The 13,779-nt window shown below is 56.7% G+C and overlaps 1 protein-coding gene across 1 annotated transcript; it reads left to right on the forward strand.

Moving 5' to 3' along the window:
• Positions 1–1,442: 1,442 nt before the first annotated feature.
• SRXN1 (sulfiredoxin 1) lies at positions 1,443–7,682 on the forward strand. The gene is made up of 2 exons (XM_023626270.2): positions 1,443–1,659; positions 5,475–7,682. Exons 1-2 carry the CDS (start codon positions 1,465–1,467, stop codon positions 5,676–5,678), a joined length of 399 nt encoding a protein of 132 aa, XP_023482038.2. The 5' UTR covers positions 1,443–1,464; the 3' UTR covers positions 5,679–7,682.
• Positions 7,683–13,779: the final 6,097 nt, after the last annotated feature.

Here is a 13,779-nt window from a genome sequence, read left to right on the forward strand (position 1 = left end):
GACCTTTCTAAACACTTAGCCTATTATCCTCATTTACTCTCCTTGGCAATCCAAAGAAACTGAGGCACGGAGAAGTTCACCCCCATCCCGCTGTCATGCAGCTGGGAGAGCCAGGATTCAAATCCATGCCATCCAAGTGATTCTGGAGCCTACACCCTAAACCCTCACCACTTCTCTCCTCTCCCTCTCCAGGACCAAGCCACTTTCCAGTGTGGAAGCCCCTCCTCCAGGCAGCCTTTCCTGCTGCTCTCTGACACGGCCTCTCCTTCAGCACCATGGGTGTTCCTGACAAAACCAGTCACCTTCCTTGGTTACCACTATGTATGCCCTGATTTACCCCCCACTCTGACCCCCACCAGCCCTTTTCTCCAAGTGTCCCCACAATCTCCCCGCAACCATTTAACAGAGGAGAAGGCTGAGCCTCAGAGAGGTTAAGCAACTTGCCTGAGACCTCACAGCCAGGCCAATCTGTGTCGAAGCCCTAATGTTGGCATCGACGCTGATCTACACCTAGAATTAAGCCAGGGGCCTCTGCCCACGTGGCCCAGACCCCAGGTGACACGGGGTGCTGAACCTGGTCCCGAGGGGACAGAGGGCTCTGAGCGGACCAGGTGGGGCTGGCAGTCTGCAGGCGCCGCTGCCCCCTGCAGCCTCGGCGTCCACAGCTGTAAGCAGCTGGCGGTGGAGGGCCGAGCCCTGGGCTCAGGCGACCTGACCTTCATTCCAGCTGCCCTCCCTGGGACAAGCAGTTCAAGAACCACATCCGCTTCCCAGCGGTTGGTGAGGACGCGAGCACGCAGTCAGCGTGGAACTTTAGGGCGGTGCCCACACTGTCAGCAGGATTCCAGAAGGCTCCTTGTGGCAGTTTTGCTGAACCGAGGCAGCCAGCGGTGGGGAACACGGTGCCCTCGAGGGCCAGACGACCTGGACTCTAACCCTGGGTCGGCCACTTCCCAGCTCGGTGACCTTGGGCAAATCACTTACACCTCGCTGCGCCTCAGTTTCCCCGTCTGTAAAACGGGAACAGTCATCTCACCTACTTTGCCAGTTTAAATAAGTTAACACACACGCTAAGTGCCTGACACAGCACCGGATGCGGAGCGCTGCTGTTGGTATGATTACGCCTCCAGGGCTAATACCACGAGGGCTCCGACCGCCGGCGGCCAAGCACTGCGGCCTCTGCCGACTCATCCGGGCCAGGCAGGTCCCGCCGCGCCCCCTCCCCCCTCCGCCGCCCGCAGGCCTGAGTCACCGGCGCGGCCCCCGCCCTGCAGACTCACCCTGAGTCAGCGGCCCGGGCGCTCCCACTCGGGACGGCGCGCGGAGGGGAGGCGAGCCCGCGCCCGGCCCGCGCGCTGCGGGCGGGGACAGCAGCCCCGGCCGGCCGGCCCCCGGCGCCCGCGCGATGGTACGGCCCAGCCGCGGATAAAGGCCGGGCGGCGGCGCGGTAGCGGCGGCGGCGCGATGGGGCTGCGAGCGGGCGGAGCGTCGGGCAGGGCTGCGGGGGACCTGGGGGCGCCCGAGGGGCCCGCGCCGGGCGGCAGCATCCACTCGGGCTGCATCGCCGCGGTGCACAACGTGCCTCTGAGCGTGCTCATCCGGCCGCTGCCGTCCGTGCTGGACCCGGCCAAGGTGCAGAGCCTGGTGGACACGATCCGGGTGAGGCCCCGGGGAGGCCGGCCGGAGGGGGTGGTGCGCCGGGCAGGGACGTTGCGCTGGCCGCGAGACGGAACTGGTTCCAGGAGAAGGCTCCTCCGGAGCTCAGCGTTTGCTGTGTGACCTTGACCGGTGGCTGGGCCTGTCTGAGCTTCTGTTTCCTCACTTAAGCAAAGAGGGGATTGGACGAGATCATTAAAATACGGATCGCTAACTCATAAAGATAGCTCTTCGAGTGACCCAGGAGCTGGTTTTTTTTTTTTTTATAGATCTGAGCTAACATCTGTTGCCAGTCTTCTTTTTTCCCTTCTTCCTCTTCTTCTCTCCAAAGCCCTCCTGTACATAGCTGTATATTGTAGTTGTGGCATGTGGGACCCCACCACAGCGTAGCCTGATGAGCGGTGCCATGTCGGCGCCCAGGATCCGAACCGTGAAACCCTGGCCGCCCCCCCCCCCGCCCCCGCCCCAAGCAAAGCGCGGGAACTTAACCACTCGGCCGGCCCCCCAGGAGCTGTTGTAAGTGTCTTAGCTTTTTTATGGCAGCCCTATGAGATAGATATCACTTCTGTTCTTCTTTTACAGAGGAGGAAACTGAGGCACAAGAGGATTTAAGTAACTTGTCCAAAGTCAGACACTTAGAAAGGGGCACAGCCTGGCCCCAGAGCCCAGCTGCACGGCCACCACACTATCCAGAGATAAGCTGTGATGTCACTTCTGAATGGGACAGTCAGTGGCAGTGGGACTGGGCATGTCCTGTGTGCTGGGAGGGCCCTGTTTGAACTGGAACTGGGAGAGGACGGGTGAGCCCCATCACGAGGGTGGGTGTTCAGGAATGTCGTTGTGATCCTGGCGGGAACTTTGGGGGAGCGGGGAAGCTGTGTCAGGGGAGGCCTCCATGGCATCGTGCCCCCTTCCCCTACACCCTTGGAAGGTGACCATGTGAGACCCAGAGGCCCCACCAAACCCCTCTACAGGGCCCCCAGGTGTCTTTCTGTCCTGGGATTTGTGCCACAGGGCCTGCTCCCTCACTGGGTCAGGGCTCCGCCTCCCTGCCCGCCCTTGCTCACGGAGCCCTGGCCCCTCTCGCTGTGCCCTTGACCTGAGCTATTTCCACCTGAGTCATTTGTTTGTTCGTGTTTTATTGTCTGTCTTCCCACCTCATGTGAGCTCCACAAGAGCCGGGACTTGGCTGTATCTTGGCTGTTTCCTCAATGCCAGCCTGGGGCCTGGCTTTTTGTGGAGGATCTAGCCCTGCGTCCCCTCTCCCACCCCTGGGCCTTTGCACAGGCCTTTTCCCTTGCCAAGAAAACTCTCCCATCTCTTCTTTACTGTTTCTAACTCCTTCTTGTAGCATTGTCTTCCCTGGTGGCCTGGATTAGGGCCACCTGCATGCCCACCAGCATAGCTCTGCTCCTGCTGGGTTTTTTTGTTTGTTTTTGCTGAGGAAGATTCACCGGGAGCTAACATCTGTGCCAGTCTTCCTCTCCTTTGTATGTGGGTCACCGCCACAGCATGGCTGATGAGGGGTGTCGGTCCACACCCGGGATCCAAACCTGCAAACCCAGGCCCCTGAAGCAGAGGGCACTGAACTGAGCCACTAGGCCACCGGGCGGGCCCCTCCCTCCGGATTTTAATGGCCCCCTCCGATGCCTGTCTCCCATGCTAGAACCATCTGCTGTGAGGGCAAGACCCAGGGCTCTTCTTTGCTTACCTTGTGTATTAGTTTTCTGTGTCCACTAACAAGTTACCAGAAGCTTAGTGCCTTAAGACGACACAAATTTATCATCATACGGTTCCACACTTCGCAAGTCCAAAATGGGTCTCCCAAGGTGTCAGCAGGGCTGCATGCTTCTCTGCAGGCCCTGGAGGAGAAGCCATGTCCTTGCCTTTCTGGCTTCTAGAGGCCAACCCATTTCCTTGGCTCGTGGCCTCTCTCCTCCATCTTCAAGGCCAGCAACCTCAGACCTCCTGTTCTGCTTCTCTTCTGCTTTTAAGGACCCTGGTGATTACCTTAGACCCAGCCGGATAACCCAGGATAATCTCCCCACCTCAAGATGCTTAAGTTAATTCCATCTGCAAAGTCCCGTGTGCTCCAGGCATTAGAGTGTGGCCAGCTTTGGGGGCTGTTGCTCTGCCCACCTGCCATCATGTCCCCAGCGCCCAGCACAAGGCCCGCCCTGCGCAGCTGCCCCTCTGTAGTGCTCCCTTCCCGGCATGCTGTGGTCCGTGACTCACCTGCATTGGCTCCTTGACTCCTCCTCAGCAGCCCCATAGAGCATCTGTTCCCATTTCACAGGTGAGGAACAGTGCTCAGAGAGGCGAGGCCACTTGCTCAGGGTCCCCCAGCTGCTCTGTGGAGGAGCTGAGATTCAAATTCAGGTTTGCCGGATTCCAGAGCCCCAGCCCCTAACTGCTGGGCCTTACTGCTTCATAATCTTTTCTGGAATGAATGGACAAATGAATCCATCCAAACAGCACAATAGGAGAGAACCCACCCGCCAGTGGCGTGACGCCTGCTTGGCGGCTCCCACTTCAGCGGCCTCCCCAGAGTGCTGCCCCCACCCGTCCTGCCCCAGGCCTTCCCTACCAAGAGGACCACCCATCTCCACCCGCTGCCCAGCCCCCAACCAGAAGTCCCCTTGGATTCCCCTCTTTCTCTTCTCCTCGCATTCACCCCTTCAGCCATCCCCTCGGCATTGCCCCCTACATGTCCCAAACCTGCCCACCTCTCTTGTCCCCTCCATGTCCTCATCTGGGCCAGCATCTTCTGCTGAGGCTCACCTCTGGCCTCCCTCTCTTGCTTTGTCCACCCCACTGAGCCTGCTCACCCATGACAGCTTTCTAGAATATTCATCAGATCACGTCACCCTCCCTTGTTTAAGACGCTGCAGGGCCTGCCCACTGCTCCTAGAAACAAACCTGCAGAGCATGGCTCATGCTGACTTTTCTGACCTTGTCTACTCCTCAACCTGGCGAGTCCCCTCTGGTCATACTGGCCTCCTTGCCATGCCTCCAACCCAGTGAAGTTGTTCTGGCCTCAGACCTTTAGAGTTTGCTGTTCCTCTGCCTAGAATGCTCTTCCCTCACAGCGTATGTTATTGAGCGCTTTCCTCGTACCAAGCATTGGTCAAGGCATTTTACACATATGAACTCATTTAACCCCACAGCTCTGTGAGATGGGTCTGTTTTCTTCATCCCCATTTGACAGATGGAACAGCTGAGACACAAAGAGATTTCAGGCCCGAGGTCACACAGCCGTTAGGCAGCAGAGCTGAGATTTGAACCCGGCAGTCAGGTTCTTACTCTAAAGTGTTCCACCTCTCCGTCCTCCCCCGTGGGCCTCTGTGCTCAGGCCTCTGCTCCAATCTCACACTGGAGAGGCCTTGAGGAACCCCGTCGCTGTAGCGTCAACCTGTGGGACTGTCTTCCTCGCGTTTATTACCGTTCACTTCTTCATTCCATCGGCCCCTCTAGACGGAAGCCCTGTGAAGGCAGGGGCTGTGCCTGCCTCATTCTGGCGGTCCCGCACCCCGGAGTCTAGAACAGTGCCAGATACGTAGGATGCACGTGCTGTGTTGGTAATAGTTAACAAGCTGGTGTCTAGGGGATAAAGCACTGCTCTGCTGGCTCTTCCCCTGGTGTCAGTACTCTCACTGCGACAGTCCCAAGCTGATGTCAGCCAGCTCACAAGCTTCCTGAATCTGTAACGCGTCTCTCACAAGCCAGCGCGGGCCAGGGCGAGCGCCCTGCGGGAGGGAACGAGGTTAGCAAAGTCAGCTCTGCTCACTGCGCGCTCACCCTGTGCCCCTTCTTTCCAGGAGGACCCGGACAGCGTGCCCCCCATCGACGTCCTCTGGATCAAAGGGGCCCGGGGGGGCGACTACTTCTACTCCTTCGGGGGCTGCCACCGCTATGCGGCCTACCAGCAGCTGCAGCGGGAGACCATCCCAGCCAAGCTTGTCCAGTCGACTCTCTCAGACCTGCGGGTGTACCTGGGCGCTTCCACGCCGGACTTGCAATAGCAGCCTCCTCGGCACCTGCCACCGCTCCCAAGAGCCCAGAAGACGCGGTGGCCTCCGGTGGGCCGGGCCACACAGCGGGCGCAGGAGGGGTGCGTTCTCTCCAAGCCTCCGGGAGGCTCTGACTCTCAGCACCTGTTTGCCAGCTCTTGGACTCACAGCCGAACAGTGTGGGAGCCTCAGTTCCCTCTGTGGTCATGGGGTCATGGCCTCGACCTTGAGGGATTATTGAGAGGATGACACGAGAAAGGAGATGGGTTTGGAGAGCCACATGCTGCTGGCTCCAGATTCCCAAAGACAAGGATCCTGCTGCATTTTTGTCTTCATATATCCTATTTTTATGGAATACACTCAGCTGCAAGTAAAGGACAAACTAGCTTACAGTGGCTAGACAAAGAGAAGTTGTGTTTCCGCACAGCATGAATTCTGGAGACAGGTGGCTGATGGTGTTGATTTAACAACTCAGTAAAGGAGGGCTCACATTTCTATTATCCTTTTGGCCTTTCCCTCATGGCTTGTTACCTCATGGTCACAGGATGGCTGCTGTACCTCCAGGAATCATGTCTGTCTTCAAGGAAGAAAGGAGTGGGGGATGAGGAAGGCCAAGCCAGCTGGACTTGTCGACCTCTCTCATAAAGTCAAACCTTTCTCAGAGGCCTGCTTCCTGCTGTCTCTCCCTGCATATTTCCTTGGCCCAAACCAGCTACCGTTGCCACCTCTAGCTGCAAGGAAAGCTAAGACAGCAGGAACAGAATTGTCATAGTTGAGTAGACCAGTCACATCCCATCTCCTGGGACTGGCACGCAGCCTTCTGAAATAAAATTGGGATGCCACTGCCAAGAGGGAAATGAGGGATCATGCATTAGTTAGTCAGGCTTTGCTGTGTAACAAACCAGCCCAAAACTTAGCAGCGAAAAACAAGTCATTTACTTGCCCACAGTTCTGTGGGTTGGCCGTTTGGGCTGGGCTCATCTGGATGGTTCTGCTGACCTCGCCTGGGGTCATTGTGGGGCTGCGTGCTGTCAGCTTCACTTCACTGGAGCTGGGTGGCCTCCAATAGCCTTACTCCCTGGTCTGGCCGTTGGCGGGCTGTTGGCTGGGTGACACGCTCTCCTTCATGTGGCCCGTCCAGCGAGTCAGCTCGGGCTTATTCACATGATGGCCTCAGGGTTCCGAGAGTGAGGGGAGGAGCTGCAAGGCCCTGGCGTTTGAGCCCAGAAGTGGCACAGCATCCCTTCTGCGCAATTCTTGTCATCAGGGCAAATCGTAGGGCCGGCCCCAATTCAAGGGGCGGGGAAACAGGCTACACCTCTTAACAGGAGAAGCTGCAACGAATTTGTAGCAGTTTTCGTCTATCACACATGATTCTGCACAGGCAAATAACAGTATTTCCCCCTCCGTTTCTCTCTCCTTTACACAGGGCTGTGCTCCACCCAGGCTGAGGTCTCTCAGCCATTGCCCTGGCCCCCCAGTCTAGGAGAGTTAGTGATGGGCGTGCGGTGGCTCTCTCCACTCAAGCAGGAGCATCTCTCATTGTCTGCACTGGTGGGAGGGGTGGGCCCGGTGGGACACTCCGAAGGGGCTTCTGAATTCCTAGAGTCCGGGGGGAAGGGAGAGGCAGAGCGAGGGTGCAGAGTGAGGTGGGCCCTGCCAGGGGAGCTCGGTCACTTGTGTTTTCGAGTCTCAGTGTCCCAGCTCAGTATGGAAGACGACAGCTTTCCCACCCATTCTGTGTCCAGGGAGAGACAACTGAGGCGACCAATAGAATTTGAAAGGAGTATAGTCCCAAATGCAATGTGATATCCTGGATTGGGTCTTGGAACGAAAAAAGGAGCATTGGTGGAAAAGCTGGAAATCTGAATAAAGTCTGGATTTCAGTTAATGATCATAGAGTAGTGCTGAGGTTGGGGTAGGCTGGCTGCGGAGTATATGGGAACTCCCTGTGTTATCTTTGCAGTTTTTCTGTAAATCGAAAATCATTCCCAAATAAAAGTTTATTTGATAGAAGGAAGGGTGTCATTGCTTTTAGACCAATGGTTCAGGTTCTCAAACGGGTTTGCTTAAACTCTGATGGCTGGGCCCCACCCCCGGAGTTGCTGACTCCGTGAGTCTGGGGTGGAGCCTGAGAACTGGCTTTTCTAGTAAGTTCCCAGGTGCTGCTGCTGCTGCTGTCCAGGGGCCACAGGCTGAGAAGCCCTGATCTAGTCTGCGCCAGTTATTTTCGAATGTGGTGGCACACCCTCCACACCTGGTGGGCTGGGTCCCAGGAGATCCGTGCTCTGGGACCGGCTTGTGCAGCCATTCATCATGTGACATTGGACAAACCCGTCCCTGGGGGCTTCTTACAAGCTGTCAAATGGACTGTCTACCCCCAAGGTTTGTAGCGAGGGTCAGAAAGCCGAGGACAGGCTTTGTAAACTGGTGTGTGCAGTGCCACCGTCTCCCGTAAGTGATCACCTGCTGCATCCGCTGGGCTAGGGTGACAGAGTGCTCGCCCCTCCCTGACAGAGCTTTCCGTTCTCGCAGATGAGACGCGAGCAGGTAGCGCTGGGGGCCCTGCTAGGCAGCGGAAGGGGTTGGGAGCTGGGTTTCGAAGGGCGAGACCTGCCGGCTGCTCTCAGCGGAGCCCGCGAGCTGCGTTTCCCGCTGACGCCAGCAGGTGGCGCCGCTCGCCGGCCTGCGGGGCAGGGCTGGACTTCCAGCCCCAGAGCAGCGGTCTGGGAGGAGGGGCCTGGCTGGGAGTCTGGAGTTTCAGGTTCTGCTTATCCTGTCCACTCTTGCTCTGTGGCCTTGCACATGTCACGGCCTCTCCAGGCCTGTCGTCTAGTCTACACTGGGGGTGCTGGGCCAGATGGTCCAGGGTCAACAAAGGTAGCACCTCCTCCAAGAAGCTTCCAGATCCTCTAAGCTGAGCCATATGCCTCTTCTGGGCTCCCCAGTCCAACTGTGTGTCCCCTCCCTAGACAAACCACTGCCCCCCAGGAACTTGGGTGCAATGAGAGGCAGTGTGTAGGGACCCCTTGGGCCTTTCACTGCCCTGCAACCCACCCCCTTCACTAAGGCAGGTTTTTAAGACTTTTTTAATTTCACAAGTTATATGGGAGTATATTCACCTTTAAGACATTAAGATATAAAAATGCTAAATAATTAAATATGTAAAAAATAAAATATTAGAGTCCAGTTGCAGCCCCAGTCCTGGTTGCCCCTGTGCCCTCCCTACTTGGGGCAACTACCTTCATGAATTTGGTGTATACCCTTCCAGACCTTTTTCTAACTTTGTAGCGGTGTATGTGTGTGGAAGTAAAGAATGCTTTTCTTTTTCCCATTACTTTGCAGATCGCATTTCTTGCCTGGCATGTGCCCTGGCCATCAACCCCATTAGTGTCTTTCCTCTTCTCCCAGAGTCTCCTCATTCAGGTCACTTCGTCAGAGGGGCCTTCCCTGACCACACTGTCTAAAACAGCCCCCTCCCCCATCATTCTGTCACCCTACTGAGTTTTATTTTCTTCATGGCATTTCTCACACTCTCTGAAATGATCTTCCGTGTCTGTTTATGTCTGTCTCACCCACTAGAATGAGTCTTGAGGCAAGACTTGATCTGTCTTGTTTATCACTGTCGGCCCAGTGCCAAAAACTGTGCCTGATGTATGATAAGTGTTCGATAAATATCTGCGGAATGAATAATTCCACGTAGGTCTAGCTCCTTCTTTTCATCGCTGCAGCACATTCCAGGGTCTGAATATAACCATTTTGTAGTCTTTCTCCTGTTCATGGGCATCGGGGGTTCCAATTGCCCTCCGGGGTGGCTGTTCAATGTGCCTTTCCCTCAGGCAGAGTTTGGGGAGCTGCTTTCCCACCCTGACTCAGCCAGTGCTTCTTAATCTTTCTGGGGTCGTGAACATGGTTGAGAATCCAAAGACCGCCGTGAGCCCTTTCTCCAGAAACACACACAAATATTTGGGGCAATTTCTAGGGCTCCCTGGACGTGGTGACCTCGCCCCCCACAGGACCCCGTATGGAGTGTTTCGAAGCCTAAATGTCTCACAGGGATGGGAGCACTGAGACGCACACAGACGGGGTGTGAATGAATGAATAAGTGGGATCTAGTTTTATGGGACTAGAGGAAAGTGTTCAGACCCTGATCTGCCTCCAGTCACAAAAATACCTATCTGGAAGGGCCAGCCGCGGGCCTAGTAGTTAAGTTCGGCACCCTCCTCTTCCGTCGCCTGGGCTCAGTTCTGGGTGTGGACCCACACCACTCATCAGCCACACTGTGGTGGAGTCCCACATACAAAATAGAGGAAGACTGGCACAGATGTTAGCTCAGGGTGAAACTGCTTCAGCAAAAAAAAATAATAATAAAGCCTGTCTGGAGGTGGAGGAGGGAGGGGATGGACGGTCCAGCACTTGCTCTATCCTGGACCAGGGGCCTGGAGGATGAGCTCTAAGGGGTCCACCTGTCAGCCGTGGCAAAAGACAGGCCAAGTCTGGCACGCAGGGTGGAAGCCGGGGACCAAGAAGAGGCTCCGACTGCCCCGGGGCCAGAAGCCGGCTGCCCGCAAGGCCACCGCGCCGCCTCCCACACACACGCACCGTGTGGCGCAAACCGCATTTGCTTCCATGCTCCGACCCAGCCTTTGGGGTTAGAGTCCCAACGCTCAGACGCTCACACTTCCCCAGAGCAGGAAGGCGGGAGCGCTCGTTACCGATAGGCCATCATCATCATCACCATCAGCATCGCCATCATCACCATCGCTTCCATACTTGATACCTGGTCCCGAGAGGTGGACAGGGCAGAAATCATCGTCGTGTTGGACAGACGGGTAAACGGGGGCCCGAAGCGGAGCCGCGACCCGCCGCAGAGGCTCTGCCCCAGCCCGGCTCAGGGGCCGCCCACACGGACCCCGCCGCCCACCGCCCTCCCTCGCGGCCCCTTCCCCGGGCCTGACCCCCGGCGCTGCCTGACAGATGACCTCAGCTGCCGCCAATCCATTGGTTCCAGCTCCGGGGGGAGCGCAGAACAAAGCGCGCTTTGTGGCGGGCCGTCCCCTCGCCCGGCTCGGCCGCCGCCGGGACCCCCTCCGGAACTGCGAGCGACGCCCCCGGCCGACAGCCGTGTAATGTCTTCCAGGCCCGGCGGCTCCTTCCAGAGCCCGAGCCGCGCTCGCGGCCCCGGGGGGGCTCCCCGGGCGGCGCGATGAGGGGCGCCCCCCGCGCGAGGTTGTGCTGGCCGCCAGCCTGTCCCTGCGGCGCAGCGAGCGGGCAGGAGGAGTGGGCGCCGGTGGTCCGGGCCGTGGGTGCGGGGCAGGTGCTGCCACCTGGTACCCTCATGCTTATCTAACCCTTAGAGCTACCATCTGGGGTGGAAAATGGTGGTGGTGCTGTTACTATTATTGTGGTCGTTGTTGTTGCCATTACTAGTGCTGTTATTATTTTGTGTCCCTTTAGATTCAGACAGACCCGGGTTTGAATCTTGGCTTGGCCACCTACTGGCTGTGGGGCCTTGGGAGGGAAGTTCGCATCTCACAACCACAGCAGTGGAGCCCACATTCCTTGAGCACCTACTGGGTGCCAGACCCTACCAAGTACTTAACGGCTTTTTCTCACTCGTTGAATCCTCCCAACAACCTTAGGAGGGAGGAGCTATTATTCTCATTTTACAGAAGAGGAGGGGACGGTGGCTCCAGCTGTCTGGAGAGAAAGTCACCTTTCTGAGCCTCAGTTTCCTTGTCTGTGAAATAGAGACAAGCTTAGGAACTCCCCACGGGCGGTCCACTCTCATCAGTCTTGCCTCTCCCAGGATGAGGATGCCAGCCAGGAGCAGGTCCCTGGCACACCCAGGGACACCCAGCATGGGTCTGGCCCCCCTGCCCGCTGTCTTTTGAGGACTCTCCGGGAGGGTGTGGCTCCCGTGGAGCTTGTAGGGGTGGAAGGGGGAGGGTCTGCCGGGGCTGGAAGCCTTTCCCCTGAGGGAGGAGCTTAGCTGTCCTGTCCTGCCCGGGAGGGCTGAGGGGGTGAGGGCAGGAGGAGAGGGGACCAAGGGGCCACAGAGGGGGCTGGGCAGGGCTGGGAGAGACTGCCTCCCACCCTTCACACACCTCCCTGGACGTTCACTGTACAAATTGATACCTACTGTGTGCCAGGTGCTGGGGCCATCAGAGCACAAAACAGATGGGAAGTCCTGTCCTGATGAGGCCCACTTGGGAGGGCAGGCAAGAAACACACACATGAAACATGCATAAAATGTAAAATGCAATGTTCGGTGGTGATAAGTGCTATGAGGGAAAAGCAGGGGAAGAGGAAGAATGAGACGGGAAATAGCAATTTCCTTAAGGTGGTTGGGCCTCTCTGAGGAGCGGACATTGACCTAAACAGAGAGAAAAGAAGCCTTGTCCGTGTCTGAGGGAAGTGTGTTTCAAGCAGAAGGAACAGCACGTGCAAAAGCCCTGAGGAGGGAGCCTCCTTGGAGTGTCCCAGAAACAGCAAGGAGGCCATGCAGTGGGGGCAGCCTGGATGGGACGAGGCCTGGGCTGGGACAGTGAGAGGAGGGGGAGCTGGGTACCGTCAGCTTGGAGGGGCCTCATAGGCAGTGAGGACTTTGGTTTTTCCCCCAAGTGAGCTGGGAGCCATGTGAGGCTTTGAGCAGAGGAGGGAGCTGGTGTGGCTCTGGCTGCTGCGTGGAGCAGGGATGGGAAGGGGTGGAGGGGGAGGCGGCTGCTGTCACCAGGGCCCCAGCTGATGTTGGTGGATCGGACCGGGGTAGAGAGGCGAGGTCAGAACCCAGATGTCATCTGAAGATGGAGCCCCAGAATTTTCCCGTGGATAGAACTGGATCTGAGTGAGAGGACCCCGGGGACCCCCAAATTTAGGAGTCTACCAGCCCTTTCCAGAACCGTCACCCCAGGCCAGAGTGTAGACAGAGTCCCCAGGGCGTCTCCCACTCTGTCACTGGTGCCCTGGGGGCCTCGGCCAAGCGCAGGACGCAGAGTAGGGCCTCGGGTTCCCCAGGAGCACAAGGACAGGGTGAGGTTAGACACATGTTTCTTAAAATCCCATGGGGCGCCTCCTTCACAGTTTGGGCCGCTTGAGACAGGAGGCTTGGTATCAGCTTCAGGGACCATCGTTTTGGAGTTGTTAAATCTATTTGCTTTTGTTTTACTTAAATACATTTTTAAAAATTTAAGGAAACGTGAGATAGCCAGATGAAACAGCAATCGGGATCACGTGACATGAGTGAATGTAGCTGTCAATACAAACGATGTAAACATAACCCAGTTCCTGACTTCCTCCGACCTGCGAGGATGCTCTCTCCTGTTAGCGGGTGTTTGAGACCCACGCCACCGACCCAGGACTCTCCCCGCAGGAGTCAGGGCTGGAAGAGACTGGAAACAGATTCATCGTCTTGCTCCGCATGTCCCCACCTTTTCTCATTTTATTTAACAAACAGAAAGCATTTATGATACTATTTAAATGCTTCCCAAATAGAGCATCATTTAATCCTCACAACAAACCCGTGAGGTGGGTACACTTATTATCTCCGTTTTGCAGATAAGGAAACTGAGGCTCAGAGAGATGAGCTCTCTTGCCCACAGTCACACAGCAGGCGTGAGGCAGAGCCGAGGTTCAAACCCAGTCAGGCTCATTCTGGAGGCCACTCACTTGACCAAGACATGATTCTGTCTCTTTGAAGACAGAACTATCACTTTGGAAGTCCTGAACTATCGGAACAAAAAGAGCTTCAGTTAATTTTAATTCAGTTAGCATTTATCGAGTGTCTACTAAAATGGAAGTCATATCATATCACCCCTTGCTTAAAAGTGTTTGAGGATCGAATTCAGAACAGGCTTCTGACCCTCAATGCCCTGAACGATCTGCCCTTCCCCGGCTCATCCCACTCCAGCCAGGCTGGCCGTTTTGCAGTCTCCAATTGCTTTCTGACCTCAGGGCCTTTGCACTTGCTCTTGCCTCTGCCTGAAATACCCTTCCTCTGGTTCTTCTGGCTCCTTCACATCCGTCAGGACTCAGCTCAAGTGTCAAGTCCTTCGAGAGGCTTCCCCTGTTTCCTCCCCCCTGCCATGGTCTCCTCAATATTCTCACCCTGGTT

The sequence above is a fragment of the Equus caballus genome, chromosome 22 (assembly GCF_041296265.1).
Source record: "Equus caballus isolate H_3958 breed thoroughbred chromosome 22, TB-T2T, whole genome shotgun sequence".
In the NCBI taxonomy this organism is placed as follows: domain Eukaryota; kingdom Metazoa; phylum Chordata; class Mammalia; order Perissodactyla; family Equidae; genus Equus; species Equus caballus.